Source organism: Psammomys obesus, unplaced genomic scaffold (genome assembly GCF_907164565.1).
Source record: "Psammomys obesus unplaced genomic scaffold, mPsaObe1.curated_primary_1811, whole genome shotgun sequence".
NCBI classification, from domain to species: Eukaryota; Metazoa; Chordata; class Mammalia; order Rodentia; family Muridae; genus Psammomys; species Psammomys obesus.
The window spans coordinates 34,916-62,726 of NW_026585609.1; the positions used below are offsets into that span (position 1 = coordinate 34,916).

The 27,811-nt window shown below is 38.3% G+C and overlaps 1 protein-coding gene across 7 annotated transcripts in view; it reads left to right on the forward strand.

The window, feature by feature from the left end:
* LOC129679205 (solute carrier organic anion transporter family member 1A5-like) overlaps positions 1–27,811 on the forward strand; it is a 79,390-nt gene that overhangs the window by 13,003 nt on the left and 38,576 nt on the right. For 6 of the 7 annotated variants that reach the window (XM_055610190.1, XM_055610185.1, XM_055610180.1 and 3 more), the window contains exons 4-10: positions 1,135–1,276; positions 4,273–4,405; positions 19,030–19,136; positions 19,614–19,760; positions 23,574–23,672; positions 25,416–25,637; positions 27,517–27,681. In XM_055610190.1, coding sequence (XP_055466165.1) covers positions 1,135–1,276; positions 4,273–4,405; positions 19,030–19,136; positions 19,614–19,760; positions 23,574–23,672; positions 25,416–25,637; positions 27,517–27,681 — 1,015 coding nt within the window. Of the gene's footprint in view, positions 1–1,134; positions 1,277–4,272; positions 4,406–7,436; positions 7,508–19,029; positions 19,137–19,613; positions 19,761–23,573; positions 23,673–25,415; positions 25,638–27,516; positions 27,682–27,811 lie in introns of those variants that run through there. The other variant, XM_055610205.1, reaches the window with a different exon arrangement.

Sequence of the window (27,811 nt, forward strand, 5' to 3'; positions counted from 1 at the left end):
TTTCTTTCTTTCTTTCTTTCTTTCTTTCTTTCTTTCTTTCTTTCTTTTCTTTCTTTCTTTCTTTCTTTCTTCTTCCTTCCTTCCTCCCTTCCTTTCTTCCTTCCTTCTTTCCTTTCTTTCTTTCTTTCTTTCTTTCTTTCTTTCTTTCTTTCTTTCTTTTGTTTTATCTTCTTTTCCTTTTGCATATGTTTTTCTTCTGGTTTATTCAAGTTAATTGGTACTTGTGACAATAAGTTTACAAGCAGGAAATAGTAATCTCACAGTATAATTTGCATATTTTTCTGTATGAGATAGTACAGAAGTTCTAGAAGCTGAGATGATGACATTTGCCATCAACCAACTGCTGGAAGATACATTGAGAGAAACAGAAATCTTATTCACTACATCACTCAAAGTGAGATATTTATAGTCACAGGTCATTAGTGAAGAGTCTTATCAGTACAAAGCTATATTTTATCCTGCACCTGAAGGACCCCAAAAATGTTCTTCCCTGAGTTTTTATGCCATAAACACCACTTGGACTGCTGAGATAAAGTATCACAAAAAATATTGCACCACAAAGAAAACAAACAAAAAAAAAACATGCAGAGGTCACTTTGCTGTGGCCATTGCCTATAGTGTGTGCCCAAGAATGCAGAAAGACAGGAATAAATGTTGCACTGGCCACGGACATCCAGAGACCTGTCATTCCTAGAAAGAGAGCACAGTAGGCCTGCTGCAGGAACAATGGCTTGGTGTAGTTCTGTGTTCTGTCCTTTCCCTTTCTTAAAGAAGACAAGTTTTGTTCTGCATGTAAGAGTATAATGCCAAATGAATCATTAATAGCTGTGTCTTACATGGAACAATTCCATGTTTCTATGTATGATTGAGGTGTACCAATAAGAGAGCAAAGCCAGAACTATCTACAGAATTCATCACTGCTAACCAACTATTCTAACTACATGTCCAGAATGAGGATAATGATAGACAGCAGAGAGTTCCCACTTTAAAGTTTCTTGCATATTCAAGGGCTGTTTATCTTGGATACAATTCAGCTCCTCATGGTAGAGGCTATTTGGTCAGTAGAAAACATATACATAATCAGAAAACAAAGTTCTCATTTTTTTCTTCTTAACATTTTTTTTTTCTTACTAGATGTTTCTGATGGCATTAACATGGGCATATCTATCCAAAGCACTATCGGGAGCTTATATGGGTTCCATGCTCACACAAATCGAGAGACAATTTGATATTCCTGCATCTTTAGTTGGATTTATCAGTGGGAGCTTTGAGATTGGTGAGCTATTTTTACACGTACTTACATTTATATATTGATATTTTCTCATTTCCTGCAGTAGACTGTTTGATCTTGTGAGTTACATACTTCCTGGTGTTTGATGTGAAGAAACCACTTATTTGTATATTCTCATGATAATCCCTAAGTGTTGTCATATATGCTGACACAGTCCCTTTTCTCTGAGAAGTGTCAAAAGATTTAGAGTATTACTATCTAATTCTGTTATTTGATCACTCAAAGAGAAGCTAAGCGCTTTTCCTTGGCTTTTTAGAATGTTGATGTGGGAGCCTAGAGGAAATTGTGTTCCAAATGTTTCTATTCCCCTTCTGTGTCTGCGACATTGACAGCTCTCCACTCCTAGTCACTAATGAAGAAGCTTTCCTGTGTCTGAGTTGGGTCAGACACAATTTCTAAAAAGAATGGATGAACTTCAACCCCTGCTTTTGGATGATGAACTGGGATATAAGAGCTCAAAGGGTGAAGGAGGGAAAGATTTCCTTTATAAACAAAAGACCTGGAAGTCTTGGTGCCTCTCTTCACTAGTTCAGTCATAGTCTTTACCTTCTTCATTGTGAAATTGTCTTTAATGTACTTAATCAAAACAGTAAAGAAAATTGGGATTGAGAAGAAGCCCACCCATACTGAGGATGCTCTGTCCTGGAACTTACTATTGCACCTGTGTCCTAGACCTTCAGTGGAGGCAGGATAAATGCCTTACACAAACTTCACACAGATTCTGCTCCTGCTCTATGTGCGAGAAGCAGCAAGTGCGGTCCTGAAGGAGAAAAGCTTTTCCAGGCAGAGAAATTGACAGGTTAATGTGAAGGGATTTATACAGAGGGTGAAGCACAAAGATTTTGTGTGAGGATGGAGTCATCTCAGTTTTATGGAAATTTGGAAGATGTTAGAACATAAGCCTGGAGAAATATGCACAGAGGAGAAATGGGTAGAGACTGTGGCTTGGTCTGGAGTATGTCTTTTATCTCTCAGTGACCAAGATCCCGTGTGGGTTTGGAAGAGAACATTGATCTTTCTGTGTTTAGGACTCTTATTGAAAACCTAATGACATCTGATTTCAGGATAATATTTTACTTGCAAAAAATTAAACTGTATAGATTAAAAGGAAGCCACTGAAATAAAATTTTCAGAACATCCAAACAGCCTGTCAGGAAGAAATATTTGTGCTTTTTAACAAGGTATATATTAACTAGGTCTGATTTTCAAGTAATTATTGACTCCATGACATTTTGCAGTATTAAAACAACCATGATGTTATAAGCCATCATTTATACTTCTATTGGTAACCAAATGATGGCTGCTCAAGTAACTACTGCTTCTTACTTTACCTTGGACAGAAATGCTAATGCACAGTTAATGATTACTGAAAACAATTATCACTCAAGTTCACAAAAACCTCTAATTTCTCTGAATTCCATGGCTTTTAAACTAAAGGTTAGAAATTCCTGTTTAAAGTAAAAAATATTATGTCTTCCTACCACCACTGACTGTGGAAGGTGACTAAGGGTATGTCTTAAGCAGATATTGTTGTGAGAGGAGGGAATCCACACTGGCCAGTGGAAGCAGCATTTGGCAAGCATTTCACCAATAGTTTTGCAAGCAATCTCTTACTAACTTGGACTTCTTACCTCTCTCACCAGGCCCTCCAACTTATTATTTGAGAAACACAAGTCAATGTAAAACATTAACTCACACTAATGTGAGAAGAAAATGTTTTTCCATTCAATAAACATTTCAGACATGATCTTGTGCATTCAGGGTGGGGACGGGGTGCCGTTGGCGCAGCCATAAACTAGAAAGATCTACAGAGAGATCAAAACTGAGTATCTTGCATTATGCCTAGATTACAAGATCTTTGGAAGCAGAGACAGTCTGCAATAGAGATAATAATAATATAGAGATGGGATATAAGCCATTAAAAAGAACACCATATTATTCTACTTAGATAGACAAGAAAGGAAGAAAAACAAAGTCTTCAGCTACTCTTCAAAAAGTTAAGATTATTTAAGTCATCAAGAAACAATGATTGATTTTTATGATCTTTCTTTTATTTGAATTATCAACAGGGCAAATATTTACATCGAACTAAAAATATATGGTTTGTAGAGCACTCACTTATTTATTTGGTTTTTTTCAACTCCTTTTCTGTGTGAATAGTGCTGGTTGTTGAACCTGGGTCCTCATACACATTAGTCAAGCATTCTCCTACTCTATCCCTAGCCTGCTTATTTTTTTTTTAATTTATTTATTTATTTATTTATTTATTTATTTATTTATTTATGAGGAACCCAGGCTAACTCACTCTGTATCCCAGGCTAACTTGGACCTTGTAGTCTCCCTTTCTTGGCCTCTCAGTAGTTGGGGATGACAAGGTCTGTGCTGACAGGCCCATCTTATTCTTTCAGCGTCTTATTCAAACATGTTTGTCAAAGACTGCTCTGTCAGAGCAGAGCTTCCCAATGAATTTCTACTAAAACAAAAAGGTGACATTTTGGTTTGACTCCTACAGTCTAGACCTATGACCCAGTTGGTAAGTTAGGACTTTTACCATATCTCTGGTTAACAGCATTATCTAGTATAGGAGAGAAGTGACAATAGAAGCAGACACCCAACTGGGCCATGTTGACCAATAAACATGTTTTTAAACAGTAAGTTATAAAAAAATGAACCCATTTCATTCTGCATATAGTAGTCATGAGAGAAGAGGTCTGGCTGACACCTGCTTTTGTATCCAATCCCTAAAGCAAGATAATCCTGAATAGAATTTTTAATATTCTCCAGAATGGAAGAGAACGTTCCTTCGGGGTCACAATTGCTTTACATATTAAGATGATATACAAATCTCCTATGCACCCAACTACCTGTATTAAGGTAGTTGTTAAACAATGAACTCCTGAGTCCAAATGCTGAAGAGGTTATTGACTAAGAGCTGCTAACACTTTATTGAAACAACTGTTTTCATCTCCCCTTTTCCCTAGGAAACCTTTTTTTGATTATATTTGTGAGTTATTTCGGGACAAAACTTCACAGACCTATCATGATTGGTGTTGGATGTGCAACTATGGGCCTAGGGTGTTTCATAATATCACTACCTCATTTTCTTATGGGAAGGTGAGTATTCATTCCAGTCCTTGATGTTTTAGGTCAACTTTCACCTACAGGAAATGAGGCTCAGACTTCTTCTCTGGGAGGAGCAATGCTCCCCCAAAGTACAGAAGACTAACAAGGAAAGAAGATGTGCCCTCCAGTCTGCCAATATGATTTGTGAATCTTGTGGCCTTGGGTATATTCAAAATCCCATCCAGTCCATTTGTGAGCGGGGGACTTGAGACACCACTTTCATGAAGCTAAGACACATGAATGGATTCTCTGCATCTGCCAACCCTTCTACTGTTTCCTTCATCAGGGCTATTGATACTTTTGTTATAAGGGGTCCACAATTTGACATAATTGTGGATCACCAAGAGATAGAACAATGTCAAGGCTGGTTTTCTTTTCATGTTTACCAAATTAACATTCACAGAAAACTGTAAGCAATGAGAAATTATGTTGAGTTATCTCTTACTCCCTTTCCTGCTTTCTGGGAACAATTTACAGTTCTTTTTGCCTGCATGTCTTGTCTGTGTCAAAATATATATAAAATGTACTATTTACATTAGCATGAGTATAAAAATGGCTTCCATCATGCTATTCTTTTTTATAGATTCAATTTTATATAGATTTAATACTAAGTTCATTTCTTTTTCTATTTGATGAAATTTCTTTATGTCTCTCGTTATTTCACAATTCCCTCATTGGTGGCAGAGTGACATCCCTCAACAAAGGCCAGCGGCTTTGCTGTTGTCCTGAGGCTGCCTCTTACTATTTTCTGCTGTGCTTCTGCTGTTTATCAACAGCAAATTTTTAAGTCAGCTCTGTACTATGTCCTGTGTTTTTCATTATGAATTTGTCTTACTTCTTTTCCTCATCTACTTCTTTCCCTTCCTCTTTTTTTTGTTATTTCTTTCTTCTTTTCTTTACTTTTTTAAAAAAGATCTTTCATCTAATGAGAGAGAGAGATAGAGCAAGAGAGAGAGAGTATGTGTGTAGTTGTGCATTCATGTGTCTATGTGTATGCACCATGTCTGTGTCTGGTGCACACAGAGATCAGAAGACGGTGTTGGATCCCCTGAACCTGGAATTACAGATGAATGTCAGCCATTATGTTGGTCTTAGGAAATGAATCTGTGTCCTCTTCAAGAGCAACAAGTGCCTTTCACTGCTGAGCCATCTCTTCAGTCCTGCTTTTCTTTACTTTTGGAGATAGGGTCCTGCTATGTAGCTTACTGTTATCTGGAATTTAATATGTAACTAAGACTCGCCTCAGGCTCTTGTGATTCTCCTGCTTCAGCTTTACAGCTGTTGGTGCTACAAGTATGAGCCACTACAACTACTTTTCTTTTACCTGCTACTAAATATTTACTGGAGGAGCAGCCTGCCCTCTGCTTTCCTGTTACTCCACACACACTTCATGCAATAGAGAAAAAAATGCCCAGTAGACTGTGAAGACATTATCTCAAACTTCATGAGTTTTGGAATGAGAATTAGTATTCTAACTTCTGCGAACACTTCCTTTTTTATCTCCACAATCTGGATGACAAATTGTGTAAGTCTGTTGACACCTCAACCAAGTGCCTTAGGTTAGGACGTTTTGCTAAGTTTCTTTTACTGGTTTCTCCTTGACAATCTCTCCCTTCCTTCCCTCCTCCTTCTTCTCCTGCAGTTCAAGCACTGGTATCGTCATTTTCACTCCTATCTTGCCATCTTGTTTCTCTAACTGCAAGTCTTCTCCTCTCCTTGGTACTTCCTGGGAGATTTAACTTTGTCATCCAGTCTCTCATCTCTTCTCTCTCTCTCTAGTTCAAAATTAGTTACTCACTTTACATCTCAATCTTAGCCCCTTCCCTACTCTCCTTCTAGTCCCTCTCCTTCACCCCTCCCTCATCTCCTTATCCCTCCTCCTACGCCTTGCTGAAAAACAGAGCCTCCCACAAAGCCACCCCAGCACATTCAATTGAATCAAGACTGTGTACTTACTGTTTCACAGTGAAAAGGCAGCCATGCCAGGGTGAAATGATCTAATCGAAAAGCATGCAACAAAGACCATATCAAAGACAGCCCCTGATCCTTTTCTAGGGGGCCCACATTGAGGCTAAGCTGCCCATTGGATATAATATCATATATGAAGAGGGCATAGGTCTAGTCCATGAACATTCATTGATGGGTGCTTCAATGTCTGCAGGCATCAGGATAGTTGGGACTGTTGATCTTCTTGTGGTGCTCCTGTCCCCTCTGCCCCCCCATTCTTCCACAAGGTTCTCTACTCTGCACAATATTTCATTGTGAGCATCAATTTCTGTTCTATTCTGTTCTGTTGTTGAGCAGAGCCTCTCCGAAGACAGCCATGCCAGTCTTCTGTCTACAAATACAGTCCTCATCAATAGTGTCAGGCATTGGCTCTTTACCATGGAGTGGATCTCAGCTTGGTCAAGGCATTGGTTGTACATTTCCTCAATCTCTTTTCCATCTTTATCCCTGTACATCCCTTATACAAGATAAATTCTTGGTAGAAGTTTTTGTGGAAGGTTAATGTTCCCTTCCCTCCACTGGGAGTCCTGTCTGAATGGAGGGTGGCCTCTCCAGTATCCATGACTCCACCACCAGGAGTCTCAGCTGGGTCACCTACATAGCCTCTCAGTGCCCACTGTGTTTCAGGTCTCCAACTTGTCTAAGAGATGCCCATACTCATGGTTTCTTCTCTCTCTCCAAGGCCTCTGTCTTTCTGAGCCTGCTTTCCCCATATCTGTTCCCAACCTTAATTTCTATCAGTGTTCCCTCTCCTTTCCTGGTCCCTCTTTTTAACCACTTCTGCTGATTATTTATTTCTCCTTCTGAGTGAGATTTGAGCATTCTCCTTTGGGCCCTCCTTGTTACTTAGCTTCTTTGGGTCTGTGAATTGTAATACAGTTATCCTGTATTATATGGCTAATATCTTCTTATAAGCTAGTAGATGCCATTGTGGGATTCTGTTGGTTATGGTTGAAGTCTGACATTTCTGTATAGCTTCTGAGCTCATTCTATAATGGTGAAATCTCTTTTTCAGTTGGGTTTCCCTCTCTACCTGAACCCTAACACATCTAAGGAGCATCATCTAGCCATCATGGAAAATTACAGGTCTGTACCTTTCCTGATAAGAAACCTGTTCCATAAGCACCAGGAAATTCCTTGAAATACCACACCCTATTCTAAGGAGATCTTAGCTTTAAGCAAATGACCTTCAGCTTTACCTGGAGATTTTCCCTCACCCATAGGATAATGAAGTACTATGTTCTCCTTCTTGTGATAGGACCACAAGAAAGATCACGTGGCTACCGCATGTAAATGAAGTATTGTAGCACTACATGTTAATCAGGTATCCCTAGCACTTCTAACCCCATTGAATCAAACACATTAACCCTCAAACCCTCTCCCACTGCCCAAGGTTTAAAAATTCCTGATTTCACACAAAATAAAGGTGCTTCGAGCTGTGTGATACTATCAGCTTTCCACCATGGCTGCTTGAGATTCCTCTTTATTTTATGGAATAGTTGGAGAGTATTGGTACCAGCTTTTCATTGCAAGTCTGGAAGAATTCTGGACATTTCTGGTTGAACTCTCCTGGCTTGGTTGCCATCCAGGCTGGCTAGAGATTGCCTGATTTCCATGAGCTTTGTTGACCTCCAGTAAAACACCTGCAGGGCCTTTACCTGCCTTCCAGCTTGGGGGCCTGCACCTCACTGGGATGACCTTCCAACCGCCAGGCCTGATCCTTGCCATGCCTATGTTTCGAGTACAAACAGACCAGGCAAAGGCATTAGCCCACTCATCTCCCTCCTACCCACACACCATTAATACACTGGCTTAGCTAAAGAACTGTAACACTATTGTATCATCACCTGCTTTCTGAGCTCCCAATTTTCTACTGCTATCTGATACCGACAATCTCATTCAAAAGAGCTAACTGTAACTTCAGTGCTATATCCCAGTAGAAAACTTATTGCTATCTTCTCCAGTGATACCTGGAGCATCTCTTAGTTCAGGGGCCTGATCCCAAAGCACCCAGTTGTTCCTGAGAGACCCAGAAACCTTGATTTCATTCTCCTCCCAAAGCATGGGTTTCCAGCATGGCATTCATACCAGCAGAAACTAGCAGACACTGGACTACACCTGGCAGCTGCAGAATAAGGAACATCAAACAACAGCCCTGTCTCAGGGACCACCCAAGCTCCCAACAACCCCACTGAATGAAAAACAATTACCCAGGCTCCCACTGAAAGAACTACATCACATGAGTTTTTCTCTGGGTCTGGGTTACCTCATTCTGGATGATCTTTTGTAGTTCTATCCACTTGCCTACAAATTTCATGATTTCCTGGTTTTAATAGCTGAGTAGTATTCTGTTGTGTAAATGTACCCCAGTTTCTTTGTCCATACTTTGGTTAAGGGATATCTAGGTTGTTTCCAGTTTCTGGATATTACAAATAAAACTGCTATGAACATAGTTGAGCAAATGTCCTTTTAAGGTTGAGCATCTTTGGGTATATTTCCAGGAGTGGTATAGTTGGGTTTTGAGATAGAGCTATTCCAAATTTTCTGAGAAAGTGCCAGATTGATTTCCAAAGTGGCTGTAAAAGTTTCCATTCCCACCAGCAATGGAGGAGTGTTCCCCTTTCTCCATCTCCTCACCCACATGTGCTATCATGTGAGGTGTAATATGGCATCTCAGAGTCATTTGGATTTGAGTTTCCTTTATGATTAATGATGAGCACTTCCTTAAGTGCTTCTCAGCATTAGCAATTCCTCTGTTGAAAATTCTCTCTTTAGCTTTGTATGTCCTGTCCAGCAGGAGTTCAACGAGTTCCTATGGAGGGGTGAAAAGAATGAAGTGGAGACAAGGATACACAAAGAATGAGATCAAGTCTATAATCTTATCTTGCTCTCATTATTTGAAAAATTTCACACAACTTTATAGGGAGAAGGCAGGAAGGGAAAATGTGTCAGCAATATAGTTTACAAAACATACCAGGGTGATTAATGATGATGCAGAACACTGCAAGAATGTTTACTAAAAGAGATACTACAAGAATGTCAGCTAAGATATCTCAAATGTCTAGCCTGAGGAACAGACTTCTCATAGGTCCCAGGAACGTATATCTCTCACCTACGACCTTGTTGCAGCTGTCTGTAACTTTCTACTAGCTGGCTGTGGCTCACAGCATGTGTACAACAATTTTAATAGGGTTATTTATTGGTGCTTAATTTCTTGAGCTCTTTATATATTTTGGATATAAGCCCTCTGACAGACATAACGTTGATGAAGATCTTTTCACAATCTGTGGGCTACCCTTTTCTTCTGTTGACAATGTCCTTTGCCTTACAGAAGCTTTTTGGTTTCAAGAGGTCCCACTTATTAATTGTGGAGCTTAGAGTCTGAGCTGTTAATGTTCTGTTCAAGAAGTTGTCTCATGTGCCAAAGATTTTAAGGCTCTTTCCCCACTTTCTCTTCTTTTTTTTTTTTTTTTGAATTTTATTTTTTTCTTATCAGTAACATTTTATTAACTCTGTATCCCAGCCATGTCCCGATCCCTCATTCCCTCCCAGTCCCTCCCTCCTTCATCTCCACCGTGCCCCTTGCCAAGACCACTGATAGGGGGGACTTCCTCCCCATTCATCTGATCCTGTTTTATCAGGTATCTTCAGGACTGGCTGCCCACTTTCTCTTCTAATAGATTTGGCGTATCTGGTTGTATGTTGAGTTCTTTCATCCACTTAGACTTAGTTTTGTGCAGGATGATAAATATGGATCTGTTTGTGTTTTTCTACATGTATGTATCCAGTTAGACCAGCACCATTTGTTGAAGATTCTATCTTTTTTCCATTGTATGGTTTTGGCATCTTTGTCAAACACCAGGTGTCCATAAGTGTGTGGGTTTATTTCTGAGTCTTCTATTTGATTCCATTGATACACTAGTCTGTTTCTGTGCTAGAACCATGCAGTTTTTATTACCATTTCTCTATGGTACATCTTAAGATCAGGAATGGAGATACCTCCTGAAGTTCTTTTATTTTACAGGATTGTTTTAGCTATTCTGAGTTTTTTTTTTTTCCACATGAAGTTGAGAATTGTTCTTTCTTGTTATGTAAAGAATTGTGTTGGTATTTTGATGGGAATTGCATTGAATATATAGAATACTTTTGCTAAGATTGCATTTTTACTAATCCTATTCATCCAGGAGCTTCGAAGCTCTTTCTAGCTTCTGATATCTTCTTCAACCTTTTTTTTTTTTTCCAGAGACTTGAAGATCTTGTCATAATGTTCATTGATTTCTTTGGTTTGAGGTTACACCAAGATACTTTATATTATGTGTGGCTCTTGGGAAAGATGTTGTTTCCCTAATTTCTTTCTCTCTTTCTCAGCCCATTTGTTGTTTGTATACAACAGGGCTACTGATTTTTCTTTTTGAGTTAATTTTGTATCCTGCCCTTTTGCTGAAGTTGTTTATCAGGTGTTGGAATTCTCATAGAATTTTAGGGGTCACTTATGTACACTATCATTTCATCTGTGAAAAGGGGTACTTTGAATTCTTCCTCTCCAATTTGTATCCCACTCATCTCCTTTGTCTTATTGCTCTAGCTAGGACTTCAAATACTATATTGAAGAGATATGAAGAGAGTGAGCAGCTTTATTTTGTCCCTGAATTTAGCAGGATTGCTTTGAGTTTCTCTTCATTTAATTTGATGTCAGTTATTAGCTTGCTGTATATTGCTTTTATTATGTTTAGTTCTAGGCCTTGTATCCCTGATCTCTCCAAGACTTTTATCATGAAAGGGTGCTGGATTTTGTCAAAGGCTTTTTCTGCATCTAATGAGATGATCATGTGGGGTTTTTCTTTCAGTTTGTTAATATGGTGGATTATAATGATGGATTTTTATATGTTGTACCATCCCTGCATTCCTTGGATGAAGCCTACGTGATTATGATGAATGATGTATTTAATGTATTCATAGATTCAGTTTACTAGTATTTTATTGAGAATTTTTGCATCAATGTTTATGTGGGAAATTGGTCTGAAATTTTCTTTCTTGAGTCTTTGTGTGATTTAAATACCAGGAGACTGTGACCTCATAGAATGAGTTTGGTAATGATCCTTCAGTTTCTATTTTGTGCAATAATTGGAGGAATATTGGTATTAGCTTTTCTTTGAAATTCTCGTAGAATTCTGTGCTGAAACCATCTGTTCCTGGGCTTTTGTTGTTATTGTTGTTGTTGGGATTATTTTGATGACTGCTTCTATTTCCTTAGGGGTTATAGAGCTGTTTAAATTGTTAACCTCATCTTGATTTCACTTTGGTAAATTAAATTTGTCAAGAAAATCATCCATTGCCTTTAAATTTTGGAATTTTGGGAAATACATGGTTTAAACTAATAACTAATGATTCTTTGGATTTCCTCAGTGTCTGTTGTTTTGTACCTCTCTTCATTTCTGATTTTATTAATTTTTATATTGTCTCTTTGCCTTTTAGTTAGGTTGGCTAACTAAAGGATGGTCTACCTTGTTGATTTTCTCAATGCACAACCTTTTGGTTTGATTGATTCTTTGTATTCTTTTATTATTTCTAAGTTATTGATTTCAGTCCCTAGTTTAATTATTTCCTTTGTCTACTCTTTTTATTTTTACAGGGGGTGGGGTTTTTGCTTCTTTGTGTTCTAAGAGTTTTAGTTGTGCTTTTAATTTGCTAATATGATAACTCTAATTTCTTTATGAAAGTAATTAGTGCTATGAACTTTCCCCTTAGCACTGCTTTCATTGTGTCCCATAAGTTTGGAGATGTTGTACCTTTATTTTCATTAATTCTAAAAATCCCTAATTTCTTTTTTTATCTCTTCCCTGATTCAGTGGTCATTGAGTAGAGAATTGCCCAGTTTCCATGAGTTTGTAGGCATTCTGTTGTATTTGTTGTTATTGAAGTCTAGCTTTAATTCATGGTGGTCTGATAGAATACAAGGTGTTATTTCAATTTTCTTGTACTTGTTGAGGTGTGTTTTGTTTCCATGTATCTGGTTAATTTTAGAGACAGTTCCATGAGGAGCTGAGTAGAAGGTACATTTTTTGGTTGGATGGTATATTCTGTAGATATCTGTTAGGTCCAATTGACTTATGTTGTCTAGTTTCCTTATTTCTCTGTTTAGTTTCTGTCTCAATGATCTGTCCATTGGTGAGAGTTGGGTGTTGAAGTAGCCCCCTATTAATGTGTGGGTTTTGATGTGTGGTTTAAGTTTTAGTAGTGTTTCTTTTACAAATATGATTCCCTTGCATTTGAGGGCAGAGATGTTCAGAATTGAGACTTTATCTTGGTGGATGTTTCCTTTGATGAGTATGAAGTGTCCTTCCCCATAATTTTTGATTAATTTTTGTTTAAAAGTCTATTTTATTCAATACTGTAATAACTAATCCAGCTTACTTTTGGGGTCTGTGTGATTGGATAATCTTTTTCAGCCCCTTACTCTGAGTTAATGTCTATCTTTATTGCTGAAGTGTGTTTGTTGTATGCAGTAGATTGATGGATCCTGTTTTTGCATTCATTCTGTTAGCCTGTATCTTTTTATCAGGCAGTTTAATTCACTGATGTCGAGTGATATTAATGACCAATGATTGTTAATTCATGTTATTTTGATGTTGGTGGTGGGAGAGTGTATTGTGTGGGGTATGTGTGTGTGTGTGTGTGTGTGTGTGTGTGTTTCCCTTCTTTTGTTTTTGCTGATATTTATTTCCTGTGTTCCTGGGGTGTAGTTAGGCTCCCTTCGTTTGAGTTTTCCTTATCTTCTGTAGGGCTAGATTGGTGGATAAATATTCTTTAATTTTTTTTTCTTGGAATATCTTGTCTCCACCTATGACACTTAAATTTTTGCTGGTTATAGCAGTAGGGGCTGACATCTGTGGTCTCTTAGTGCATGTAGGATCCAGGCCTTTATGGCTTTTATACTTTATTGAGAGGTTAGGTGTAGTATTGATAGGTCTGCCTTTATATATGACTTGGCCTTTTGTTCCTTGCAGCTTTTAATATTCTTTCTTTGTTCTATACATTTAGTATTTTGATTATTATGCGAAAGGAAGATTTTCTTTTCTGGTCCAATTGATTTGGTGTACTGTAGATTTTTGAATGTTAATATGTATCTCTTTCTTTAGGTTGGGGAAGTTTTCTTCTATGATTTTATTGAAAATGTTTTATGGGCTTTGGAGCTGGAAGTCTTCTTGTTCTATTGCATTATTCTTAGATTTGGTCTTTATATAGTATGCCAGATTTCTTGGATGTTTTGTGTTAAAATTTTTTTTTATATTCAACAATCTTTGACTGGTGTATTGATTTTTTCTTTTTTATTAATTATAGTTTATTCACTTTGTATCCCCCTATGAGCCCCTCCCCTCTCCCCTCCTGGTCCCACCCTCCATTCCCCTTCTTCATGCATGCCCCTCCCCAAGTACACTGATAGGAGAGGTGCTATTCTCCTTCCTTCTGATCTTAGACTATCAGATCACATCAAGAATGGCTGCATTGTCATCTTCTGTTGCCTGGTAAGGCTCGTCTCCCCTCAGGGGGAAGTGATCAACGAGCAGGCCAATCAGATTATGTCAGAAGCAGTCCCTCTACCCATTACTATGTAACCCATTTGAACACTACACTGCCATGGGCTACATCTGTGCAGGGGTTCTAGGTTATCTCCATGCATGCTACTTGGTTGGATTATGAGTCTCTGGGAAGACCCCTGTGTTCAAAATTTCTGATTTTGTTGCTCTCCTTGTGGGGTTACTGTCCTCTCCAGATCTTACTATTTCCCACTTCTTACATTAGATTCCCTGTACTTCACCCAACAGTTGGCCATAAGTCTCTGTGTCTGCTTTGATAGTCTGTAGGGCAGAGCCTTTCAGAGGCCCTCTGTGGCAGGTTCCTAGGTTGTTTCCTGGTTTCTTCTTCTTCTGATGTCTATCCTCTTTGCCTTTTGGGATGGGGATTGAGTGTTTTAGTCAGGGTCCTCTCTCTTGATTAGTTTCTTTAGATGTACAGGTTTTTAGGTTTATCCTATGTTGTATGTCTATATGAGTGAGTATATACCATGTGTGTCTTTCAGTTTCTGGGACAGCTCACTCAGGATGATCCTTTTCAGGTCCCACCATTTACCTGCAAATTTAATGATTTCCTTATTTTTCATTGCAGAGTAGTACTCTATTGTGTAGATGTACCACAATTTCTACATCCATTCTTCAGTTGAAGGGCATCTGGCTGTTTCCAACTTCTGGCTATTACAAATAAAGCTGCTACACACATGGTTGAACAAATGTCTTTATTGTGTACTTGAGCCACTTTTGGATATATGCCTAGCTGTGGTATGGCTGGATCTTGAGGAAGTGTTATTCCTAGTTGTCTGAGAAAGCGCCAAATTGATTTCCAAAGTGGTTGTACAAGTTTACATTCCCACCAGTAGTGGAGGAGGGTTCCCCTTTTTCCACAACCTCTCCAGCATATGTTGTCACTTGAGTTTTTCTTCTTGGCCATTCTGATGGGTGTAAGGTGAAATCTCAGGGTCGTTTTGATTTGCATTTCCCTGATGGCTAATGACACTGAGCATTTCTTTAAGTGTTTCTCTGCCATTCAATATTCCTCTACAGAGAGTTCTCTGTTTAGCTCTGTTCCCCATTTTTTAATTGAATTACTTGGTTTGCTGTTTTTCAGCTTCTTTAGTTTTTTATATATACTGGATATTAGCCCTCTGTCAGATAAAGGGTTGGTGAATATTCTTTCCCAATCTGTAGGTAGTCGTTTTATTTTGATGTACCTTCTACACCTGAGTTTCTCTCTTCCATTTCTTGTATTCTGTTGATGATGCTTATATCTGTAGTCCCTGGTCTCTTCCCTAGATTTTCTGTCTCCTTGCCTCAGATTGTGTTTCCTTTATTGCTTCTATTTCTGTATTCAAGTCTTGAAGAGTTTTATCCGATTCCTTCTCCCTGTATTTCTTTAAGTAATTTCTTCAATTCCTTCACCAGTTTAATTGTATTTTTCTATATTTCTTTGAGGGATTTATTTTCCTCTTTTAAGGTCTCTATCATTTCATAACATCATATTTAAGATCAATTTCTTGTGCTTTATGTGTTTTGGGGCATTCAGAGCTTGCTGAAGTAGGATAGCTGAATTCTGGTGGTGTTATATGGCCCTGTGTTTTGTTGCTTATGCTCTTACTCTGACATCTAGCCATTTGGTTGCCCTTGGTGTTTGCAAGCCTGCTGGTGCCTGATGATATTTGGCCTTTAGGATTTTAGGTAACCTGGTGGTCCTGCATGGTAACAGTTCTCTGGTTTTCCTGGGTGGTAACAGATCTCCAGGGATACAGGAAGAACTGGTAGTCTCTGATGGCTGCTGGTCTCTGGGATTGCAGGTGGAGATGAGGTCCAGGATAATGGGGGATGCCGGATGCTGTTGGTCCCTGATAGGTGCCAGTCTCTGCTAATCCCTAATGGTAGTTGCTGATTCCCAATGGTTGCCAGTCTTCAAGAATGCAGGTGGAGATGTGGCCTGGGAAATGGAGTACACCTAGAAGATGGTTGCTTGGAGTATGCTTGGGGAATTGGGTGCAGGTGGCCAGGACAGACCTCACTTATCCACATCCCAATCTAAAAATTTTTTAGATCTTAAATTGACCACATATCCAATCTCTCCTTTACATTTAATTTTTAATTGATTTGTTTATTTAATATCTTAATATCCAGATGGTAGGCCATCCCTCATCTCCTCCCATTCCCATTCTCCCCCCCACTTCCCCTTATTACCTTCTCCTCTACTCCTCAGATAAAGTGAACCTCCCTGCTACCAACTCAAACCAGCACATCAAGGCTTATCAGGACTTAATACATCTTCTTCCCTTGGGGCCTATAGAGGCAGGCCCACCAGGGAGAAGTGATCAAAAAGCAGGCAACACAGATCATGTCAGAGACAGCTCCTTTTCCCCTATATAGGGGACCCACATGTTGGCCAAGCTACTCATCATCTCCATCTCCATGTGTGTAAGGGGCCTAGGGCAAGTCCATGCATGGTTCTTGGTTGGTGCTCCATAAGCCCCCTCTGGGCCCAGATTGGTTGTCTCTGTTGGTCTTCTTGTGTAGCTCCTATCCTCTCTGGGTCTTTTTATTCTTTCCCCCATTCTTCTATAAGACTCCCTGTGCTCCACCCAATGTTTGGCTGTGAGTCTCAGCATCTGTTTTGGCCACTGTTGGGTGGAACCTCTCAGAAGATAGCTATGCTAGTGTTTTGTCTGCAAGCATAGCAGAGTATTGTTAATAGTATCAGGAATTGGCTCTTTCCCAAGGGGGTGGGTCTCAGGTTGGGCCAGGCATTGGTCTGGTTGGACATTTCACTCAGCCTCTGCTCTATCTTTATCCCTGCACATCTTGTAGGTGATTTTGTTTGTGTATGTGAGAGAGAGAGAGAGAGAGAGAGAGCACATTAATGTGGTGCCAGGCAACAAGGCTCAAGAGTTGATTCTCTCTCTCTCTCTCTCTCTTTCTCAGACAGGGTTTCTCTGTGTAGCCCTGACTGTCCTGGAACTCACTTTGTAGACCAGGGTGGCCTTAAACTCCCAAAGATCAACCTGCCTCTGCCTCTCAAGGGCTGTGATTTAAAATGTGTGGCACCATGCCCTGCTGGCTAGGGGTTGATTCTCTGTACCTACCTTCCAGGACCTGGGGGTGGAATCTATGTTGTTAAGATTGCATACAAGTATCTTTACTGAGGGAGGCATATAGTATCTCAGGAGCCTTCTTTTTTTCTTTCTTTTAATTTTTTCAATCATATCCTCATGTAGCTCAGGGTGGTCTCCATCTCTGTAGTTAAGGATATTCATGAACTTTTGATCCTCCTTGATACATCTCTTGAGTGCTGGGATTGTAGGCATTTCTTAACATGTCTACTTTTATTGAGTGCTCAGGATCAAAGTTAGGATGCGGCTTGCCAGGTACCAGTGAACAACCGAGTTACATGTCTCTCTCTAGATATATTTGTCTTTGAGAATGTGGGCTTTACCCTTTTTTGGTTTTGAAATCTTATACCTATTTTATTATCATTTGGGAATGTTAATAGACCTTAAATAAACAACTGAATTTTAAGTGGATGATGAACCAAATGAAGGTTATTTATATTCTCATGGTTTTGAAGGTAACAAAGTTTGCAAATAAAAATTTTAAAAAATTACTATAATTTTTTTTTTTTACTTTCTATTCTATTCATATCAATGCCAAGAAATATTTGGCTATTTTTGTGCTTTCCCTCTTTCTGGAAAAGGTGATACATTTTTGAAATTGACTTGTCCTCATAGTATCATGAGTAGAGAGACATAGACCTATGTCTACACTTCACAACCTCTGTAGAGACATCCAGGCCATTGTTCTAAGGGAAAGTTATTACAACTTTTGTTCTATATCATGCAGCATAGAAGTTAGAGTGCTGACAAGTATATAGCTCCCTACTAATGCAGAATTTAGCTGCCCATGTTTTCCTCTGGTTGTCTGTCATCTATCAAATTTCTAGAAATGAATCCCTGATACTCTTCAATGGAGAGACACTTAGCTGAACACACTTTTCTCTATGTTTGCATTCTGACATTTTCTTTCTAGGACAAGCTGATCCTTGGTTATATGTTCAAATTAAATGACCACAGTTTACTAGCACTCTTGGTCCCATGAAACTGTGTTGTCAGATGGTGGATTCTGTCACATCTTGCTATGGTGTGTGGATTTTTCTTTTGTGAAGTTATTGAACACATGAAGTAATGATTGAATTCTCAGCAAGGAAAGGTAGAACCACAGCTCGAGAACTCAGAACAGATGTTTTGTGTTGGTTCTCTCTCTCTAAAATGTCATCTTAATTCTACATTATTGAGTCTCTTTTTTGTTTTGTTTTGCTTTTGTTTTCATCTTATACCAATTATTCTTAGAAATAGTCATGTAGCAATCACAGAGAGAATCTGAAAGCTGTATCACCTATATGTAGATACTTGTAAAGAAGACGCATATTTTTACTGTTTACCAACTTCATTTGATGATATTGATTACCTGTTATTTTTCATTTGGGTGGCGTTTTGTTTGTTTGTTTGCTTGATTTTTTTTTGTTTTGTTTTTGACAAAGGCTCTCATGAATTGAAGGCTGGTTTCCAACTTTCTGTGTAGCCAAGGGTGGCTTTGAGCTTCTGATGCTCCTATCTCTATCACTCTGGTGTTAAGGAAACAGGCATGAGCTGCTATACTTAGTTCATGTATTTTAAAGTTTAAATATAGAGCTACATTCCCAGCCTAATGATACAGATTTTTGTTTTTATTTATTTACTTACTTGTTTATTTGTGTGTGTGTGTGCAGGTGTGCTGCATTTATGTTTTCATGTAGGTTCCAAGGACTGAACTCAGGTCATCAGGTTTTTGCAGCAAGTTCTCTTTGTGCTGTGTCATCTCGCTGGCCCCACCATAGGATTTATGGTGATGAGAGTGACCACTGTGTAAACATGTCTCTACTGGCTCTGGATGCTGTGTCTTCAGGGAAGCAGGGGTCACTAATCTGCAGATGGTCTCCTTCCACTCAGCTCCTGACAGTAAATGTTTCCCATGTCCACACAGATATGAATATGAAACAACGATTACACCTGCAAGCAACTTGTCCTCAAACAGCTTCCTGTGTATGGAAAACAGAACCCAGACCTTAAAGCCAACGCAAGACCCAGCAGGTTGACCAGTGCTTCTTATGCCTTTCTGGTTAGAGACTCAGCCACAGAATACTCCTTTATGAAGGACTTTGAATATGATACTAGCTTTAGTAGACATGTGAGACAAATGAGCAAAATTTCATTCCCTATTCAGGGAAGTGAGTTGTCTAATAACTTAGAATACTCTCCCTCCTGAGTTTCAATATACTTATTAAGATTGCTTTGTTTTTGAAAGTGGATATTTTAAAATTAAGCCAAAGTTATCCACTCCAGCTAGTGGATAACTCCACTCCATTATAGAGCTAGTTTCACAAGGACAAAATGGCTTAGCAAGATGGATTTAGACACACAATGTGATCTCTGTGATTGGTGAGGCTTAATTTTCCGTTGCTGTAACAAAGCACTGACCTCAGAAACATTTACAGAAAATTTTGAATTAACTTTCAGTAACACTGACTATCAAATTCTCATGTGGTTTTCTCCATTTTTTTAATGCAGAGTGTGTGAAAAAAATTAAATCATTTATGTGGATATATGTAATGGTAGGAAATATTATACGTGGAATTGGTGAAACTCCCATCATGCCCCTGGGTATTTCCTACATAGAAGATTTTGCCAAATCAGAAAACTCCCCTTTATACATTGGTAAGTTTGAAAATCAGCCTTAGGAAGGTAGAAAGTAATTGTTAATTTTAATGCTTTGTGGTCTTCAGAAGAGTAAGCAGAGTGCTTCAGCACCATTGGTCAGAAGATTGTTCAGTGGGGGAGTTAACCAGTAGCTCCAGATAAGCCCCTTAATCAAACAGCATCTCACTGTTGAAGAGCCCCCTGATCTTTGGACCAACAGTCACACTGTCTCTAAACCATTAAGAGATTCGCCAACATTTTCTGGAAAATGTTCCTTAGATTCAATTGTTTTTTGTTTTGTTTTGTTTTGTTTCTCTCTATTTTTGTAGCTTTTGGCTTCTCATTTTTTTATTTACAAGTTATTGAAATTTCATTATCGGCCATTCTGTGTCTATATTATTTTAAAATACGGTTTTTCTTTTTAACTCTGTGTGTGTGTACATGTGTGTACTTGCATGTCAATGTGGTGGTCAGAAGACACGAAGACAGCTTTTGGGAGTTGACTTGGGGATTGAACTGTGGTCCATAGGCCATGCTTGGAGAACAAGTTTTGTCTTTATCTGCTGAGCAATCTGGCGGGCCTTGTAGTGTTGTCACTAGTCAAGTACTCATAAACATGGCAGCATAAGCCTTAACAAACACTGTTTTAGTGAAGTCTGCTATCATGCTCATTATGCCAACTGATTTCTTATTTACCAATGCTCTCTTTTACTACTCGAGGCTCTGCACCCTACTTCTCTGTGAAGTTAATGGTACAGTTTTCTTCCTTAAAACCCTATAGATAAGACAAGTTTCTTCATCATTTTAACAAATATCTGGATTCATTCTTTCAGTGTATTCCTTTAAATCATCATTATTTAAAAAAAAAAATCTATGCATCACCCAGGCAACTGTAAATTATGTCCACCATCTTATGCTTCTCCTAAATGATCTGAATTTATTATGAGTAATTTTCTCATGTTCTTGAGTAAATCCATCTGTAGTTGATTATTATAAACCCATAATTTTGTATATGCAGTGGTTCTCAACCTGTGGTTGTCCACCCCTTAGGAGTAGAGTGACCATTTCACTGGGGTCACCTAAGGCCATAGTAAAATACAAATATTTACATTATGATTCATAATTGTAGAAAAATCATAGTTATTAAGTAACAACAAAAGAATTTTATGGAGGAACTGTATGTATTAAAGGACCACAGCATAAGAAGGGTTGAGAAGCACTGGTATATAGACATATTTTTTAATTAAATAAAATCAAACAAACAGAAAAAACACAATGAAGCTAAGAGAAAACAGGAAGAAGCTTAGTATTAATGAAGATGAAATATATTTAAAAAACATAACTTTTATCCATTTATGGAGAGTTATTAATTATTATTAATTCAATAATCATCTTTTCAGGTCTTAATCTAGTCATTCTCTTTAGATACCTTCACAGATATCTAAGGAAAAAATACAAGTGTTTTCTCAAGATAAGATATTAGAATATGGATCTCTTTATCAGAAATCTAGTGAAAAAATTATATATATAATCTATATATACATATATAAATAATAATTATATTAAAGTGAAGATGATACCTGATTCATATATCTTATGCTTAGCACATAAACAGCACAGTTTCCTATATGAATACCTACATAATTATATAAATATTATGTATTATATAAATATATAAATATTATGCATGTAATCAAATGATTATAAAGCAAGAAATTGAGACTATTTAATATATGGCTCTTTAGCTGAAGAGATAGAGAAACGAAATATAAAAACTGACAGTTACCTATGTTAGACAATAATTTAAATACAGAAGAAATAAGGTTGACCTGGGAAGACATATAAATACTGAGAATCCATAGAGTCACACACCAGGAGATTCTTCTACTTAGTCGGTAGATTAAGAAGAGGAAAATCAAATAAGGAGTATCCATGGGAACAAAGTTAACTGCAAAGATATACTGTAGGGAAGGTGTTAGGAGGAAGCAGACGAAAGAGGAATTGGACAACAGTGTTAAGTAAGTTAAGAGAATAAAGATAAATAGTGCAAAAAGTGGTCTTTGGTGGAGGTCACTGGAGGTACCAAGACAGCATCTTAGAATCAGAAAGCATCTGAGCAGAATGAGAGCAAGAAATCAAGGCAGACAGTGTAGGGCAGGGTTGAAGTCAGTGGAGGCTGGAGATCTTGTAGGTATCATTGCACAGAGGACATCAAACAACAGAAAAAGACCATGGAAGATAGAATGTTTTGGTACTAAGGAGTCAGGCACACAGAAGAGAACTAACCAATAGATCCACAGACAAAGAAGGAAATACAAAATCTAAATTGAAGTTGTTCATATCTGGGTTTCTGGTGATAGGGATGGCTCAGGAGATTCGGAACTGCAAATAAGTTGGGAGAGACTGAAAGTAGTTTCAAAGAAGCCAGGTGTGGTTGGAAGGGACCAATAAAAGAAAATAAGTATAATGAGAAGACCAGGAAAATATCAAAAAGAAGTGCTGTAATGAGGACAAATGCTTTCCATGGAAGGAAGTTTGAGTGGAGTGGAGTTTGAGTGGAGCTCAGATGAGGATGCACTACAACACATTTATTTTAACACACTCATTTAGAAACTGTGCTAGTGTCCTTTCTGTTGCTGTGAAAAAAAATGCAACTTTAGAGAGGAAAGTGGTTCATTTGGCTTACAATTCCATCACAACAAAGAAGTCACATTAGCAGGAGTTCAAAGTAGCTGGTCACACCCACAAGAGCAGAGAGAATGCATAGGTCCATGCTATGTCTTTGCTTTCATGGTTGTGCTCAGCTGTTTCTCCACTCTTATGAAGTTCAGGACTCCCTCACTAGAGAATGGTGCTGCCCACAGTGGGTTTGGTCTTCTCACTTCAATTAACTTAATTAAGGCAATCTCCTACTGACATGTCCACATATAAACCCAATGTAGACAGTACTTCATTAAGACTCTACTCCCAGGAAATTCTAGGTTGTGTCAAGTTAACAATGAAAGCTAAGCATCACAGAGACACTCTGAAACATGGCTATGGATGCATCAAAGAATTTTGTTCACATCATGGCTTTGATGGATTTGCCTGTATTAGTATAGTTTTGCCTTTAACTCAGCATAAAAGAGAATATGGAAGGTGGCATTAAGTAATGATGTTTCTGTGTCAGTAAACTTTCTTTCTTTCTTTTATAAATACCTGAGATAATAGCTTATAAAGAGAAAGTATTCTTTTGGCTCATATATTTGGAGATTTTAGTCTATGTCCCTGAACTGTTTGGTTTGGAGGTCTGTCATGAGAGAGATCCTTATGGTGGAAGGATGAGTGTAGTAAAACCACCCATCTTGTGACTGGGAAGCAAAACAGAATGGGGAAAAGGCTATGGTTCTATCCTACATGGCCTGAAGATGCACCACCATGCCCTCCATGGGAAGGGTTCTGTCAGACTCCAGTGGTGTCCTTCTGGGAAAAACTTCTATAACAGGTGATCTTCTGGGGACATTCAATATTGAAACAATAGTAGGAGCTTCTTTCTCAATATTTATAGAAACCAGTACACATACATGTAATATACATATGTACATGTAACATATATATGTAGATGTAATATAAAATCCAAGCTTAATTTCTTTATATGTTGAATATGTAAAAATATCTGAGGTAGCATAGTGTGTATCTCAATAGTAGAGCTCTGCGTTTGATACCAAGCTCCACAAAAGAAGAAAAAAAATATAAGATTATAAACAAATCAATCAGAAGGCTTGTGTCTATGTGAGTGTGTAAGAAAAATCATGTGTGATTATGTAAATTTCTATCTTTTTTTACTTTCAGGGATTATAGAAACGGGAAAGATGTTTGGTCCAGTAACTGGACTTCTGATGGGATCTTTCTTTGCAAGGATTTATGTAGATATTGGGTCTGTGGATACAGGTAACAAAAATGTGTTTTATTATGCAGTCCCGTACCTAGAGTGTGGGAGAATGCTATATCATTGCTCCTTTGATCATCCATTAGCTAAGCACCACTTACAGATGGCAAACCTCAGGGAAGCAGAGGAAAAGATAAAATGCAATGGTCTGATTCCAAATCTACCATTCTCCAACCACATTTCGGCCACACCCTTTTAAACTTTTACTTACACAGGTTGTTTCTGATGAGGCTATCACTGTGTGCAGCCAAACAGATATTTCAGTTATGTCCTGAACACCAATTTATAAAGTTATCAAATGACAGGCAGAAAAGCTCATTTACTTTTATAAAATATATCATTGCATACTGCTATATAAAAATATTTTTCTTAATTTTTATTAGTTATTTATTTTATATTCTGATGGCAGCTGCCCCTGTCTCCTCTCTTTCTAGACAATCTCTCTTACCTCCCTCTCCAGCACCCCTCTTTTCCTTCTCCTCAAAAGGGGGAAGGCTTCCCATGGATATCAACCAGCCTTGGAATATCAACTTGCAGTAAGACTGTTGAGGCTAGAAAAGGCAGCCTAGTTGGGGGAAAAGAATCCAAAGGTAGGCAACAGAGTCAGTGACAGCCCCTGCTCCTGCTTTAGGAGTCCCACATGAATACTGCACTGCACAAATGTTACATATGTGCAGAGGGCCTAGGTCTGTCCCACCCATGCTCTCTGGTGGACACTTAAGACTCTATGAGCCCCTATGGTCCCAGATTAGCTGATGCTGTAGATTTTCTTGTTTCCTTTGACCCCTATAGATACTTCAATTCCTCTTTCCTTCTTCCACAGGATTCTCAAAATTCTACTTAATGTTTGGCTGTGGGTCTCTGCATTTGTTTTCATCTGTTGCTGAGTGAAGCCTCTCTGAAGACAGTTATGCTAGGCTCCTGTCTCCAAGTATAGCAAAATATCATTAACAGTACCAGGGATGTATTCCCTCTCATAGCATGATTCTCAAGCTGGGCCAGACACTAGTTGGCCCTTCTCGCAAATTCTGCTCCATCTTTAACCCCTGCACATCTTGTGTGCAGGTCAAGTTGTGGATGTCAGGTTTTGTGGCCGTGTTGTTTTCCAAATCCCTCCATTGGAAGTAATTCCTGTTTACAGGAGATGGTTACTGTTGAAACTCCATATTACCCATTGCTAGGAGTCTTAGCTAGGGTCACCCTCACAGATTCCTGGGAATTTTCATTGTCCTAGGTTTCTAGCTCATCCCAGAGATAGCTGCCCCCTGCCCCAATCCAGTTGTCGCTCCCTCCATCCTGCCCCCACTGAACTGTCTCACCTGTCCTCTTCTTGCCAACTCTGATGTTTTGAGACATGAATACATAAGACTAAAGATAGTTCCTTAAATATGTCTCCAATCTTGTTTCTGTCTTGGCAAAATGTAGTTTTAACTATTTCTCCATTTAGCACTCCAGAAACATTTCTTCTTAGTTAATTTGAACTTCAGCAAATTGAGCAATCTCAGACAATTTTTCTAAAGGAATATACGAGCCCAGTGGTATGGTAGATGTTTATAATCCCAGAATGTGGGGAAAAGACACATAAGATCACAAGTTTAAGACACAAAAAAAGAACAAAGCTGTGAATAGTGAATACATGATATGCAAATTTTATGTTTAGATGAATTTATGGACCTCAATATTTTTCTACAGTTTACACAAGAAAGAATGGTGCAAGCTAATACAATATCTGTATTTCTTTCCAGATGACCTGACCATCACTCCTACTGATACACGCTGGGTCGGTGCTTGGTGGATTGGTTTTCTGATCTGTGGAGGAGTGAATATCCTGATCAGCATCCCGTTTTTCTTTTTTCCAAAAACACTTCCAAAGGAAGGCCTAGAGGATAATGTGGATGAGACTAAAAAGAACAAAGTTGAGAAATACAGAGAAAAATCCACAGAGGAAAAACATGAAATCACAAAAGGCAAACAGAAAAATTTTAAACTCTATTTGTTCAGATGGGTTTGCATTCAGTGGGCACTTGTCAGATTGTCCTGTGTTAAGATAGTTTGTCACTAATCTTCCCTACTCAGACATAATAAATTTCTTCACCACTCGAAATAGCTGACATGGTAGGAAACCTGACTTACTTTAGATTAGAATTTATAAAAAAATTCAAGTCAATATGAACACTAAATGAGCAAATATATTTTTCCATTGGTTTTGAAAATCTTATTTTATAGACAATATTAGCCCAAGTTAAAAAGTACAAATAACCAGAAACCCAAGATAAAGATAAAAAACTTTTTGATAAGAGAAAATATTAGTTTAACTGTGCGCATTCTTGAAGTCAAGGTCAACGGAGAAAACATGATTGGTGACATAATCTTCCATATCTGAAGGAATGTGATAGTTTACAGGCAAACTCCTCTCTTAGAACAAACTGCTTTGAAACAAGCAGGAATGTCATTAACCTATGATAGAGAGTAGTGATGGGGAGAAACTAAGGTGGGTCAGCTGAGCGTTCTGGCACAGACTGGTAAACACTTTATGGATGACATTGCTATTTCTTCCATCACTCATAGCCCCCAACACCTATGTGCAGTAAATAGTCACATGAGTTCCTTGAACACTACAGACCATGCTGAGGAGCCAATCATACTGAGAGCCAGTGCAGGGGCTTGAACATTCTTAAAATCATGGTCATGTTAGCGATTGTCCTGAAGGAGCCAATTCTGACCTCTCTGTGCAGCTTTGTGGTCTGCCAGGTCAACCTAATTTCAAAACTAGAAAGGAGCTGAGAGGAGAGTAAGACATATAGGAAATAATTGAGCTGTGGAGACACTCTTAGGAGGACAAGGCAAACACGAATGAGTTCAAAAGCTTCTGGGAATTCCAGCTACAAACAACTCACTCACAAAGATGGCTTTTACCATGAGAGTCTATTTTTTTCTCATTAAAATGCTCTGCCTCTACTTCTAAATGGTTTCTTCTTGATACTTTTCTTTCCATGAAACTTTAGGCAACTTATAAGGAAAATTTTTAAATTTATATATTAAAATTATATTATAACTATGTTTTAACTATAAAATTATGTTATATTATGACTATTTGTAAAATTAGAAAATCAAGACAAAACATGAAGACATAAAAAGAAAGAAAAAAATCTCTTACGTGTGAATTTCAGCCAAATTATCTTCAGTGAGATCCAGTCCATTCACTAGAAACTGGCTCCAAACTTGACTTTCAGCTTCTTAAACAGGGAAAGCTTTGGGTAAGTCATTTGGAAGGTGCTTGGTATACGCCAACTGAGTCAGCACTCCTTACAGTGAGACCATCATGTTGAGCTGTTTAAACACATCAGTAGGTGCTTCTAAGGCATGTCCTGCTATAAAGTGATGCCGAGATGATGAGGTTGTCTGGGCTGCAGCATGATTCCGGGAGCCTTCCTAAAATCTTAGCTTATCCATTCTTGCTTAAAGGAGTGACAGCATCGGAGTCTGAACTAAAATGTCATCAAAGTACATCCCTCACAGAGCTCAGATAACAGACTAGTCACGTCTAGTGAGTGCAGGATACTTATATCGAGGAAGGAGAGGAAAAGAAATGAGAGAATGTGGCCACAGACTTAAATCCATCTTCCTTGCTGGCACAAATGGTTTCTGGTTCTTATATAGCCAGTCGAGTCACTAACTTTCAGAGGTGACTTAAACTATGATATAAAACTTTATCCTAAAGGGCTGAAATTTTAACAAACATTTTTGTGTTACAGCAAAGAATCTGTGATAAGAATTTAGGAGAACATTGAACACAAAAATGCAAGGCCAAGGTTTCCTGATAGTCTCTACATTCTCTTGTTTCAGATTTTCTGCCATTCATCAAGAGCCTATTCTGCAATAAGATTTACATGCTTTTCATTCTGACAAGTGTGCTCCAGGCTAATGCATTTACCAATATGTTTATCTTCTTGCCTAAATATCTGGAACAGCACTATGGAAAATCAACTGCAGACGCAGTCTTTCTCCTAGGTACGTACTTCCGTTATTTACCTATTAGCACTTCCCCCTCTGACAATGGCATGATTAAGCTATCCCTAAGAACAAGATGAACAATAAGAGAATGTGACAAGGAGACTACAATTAGTATATCTTACAAGAA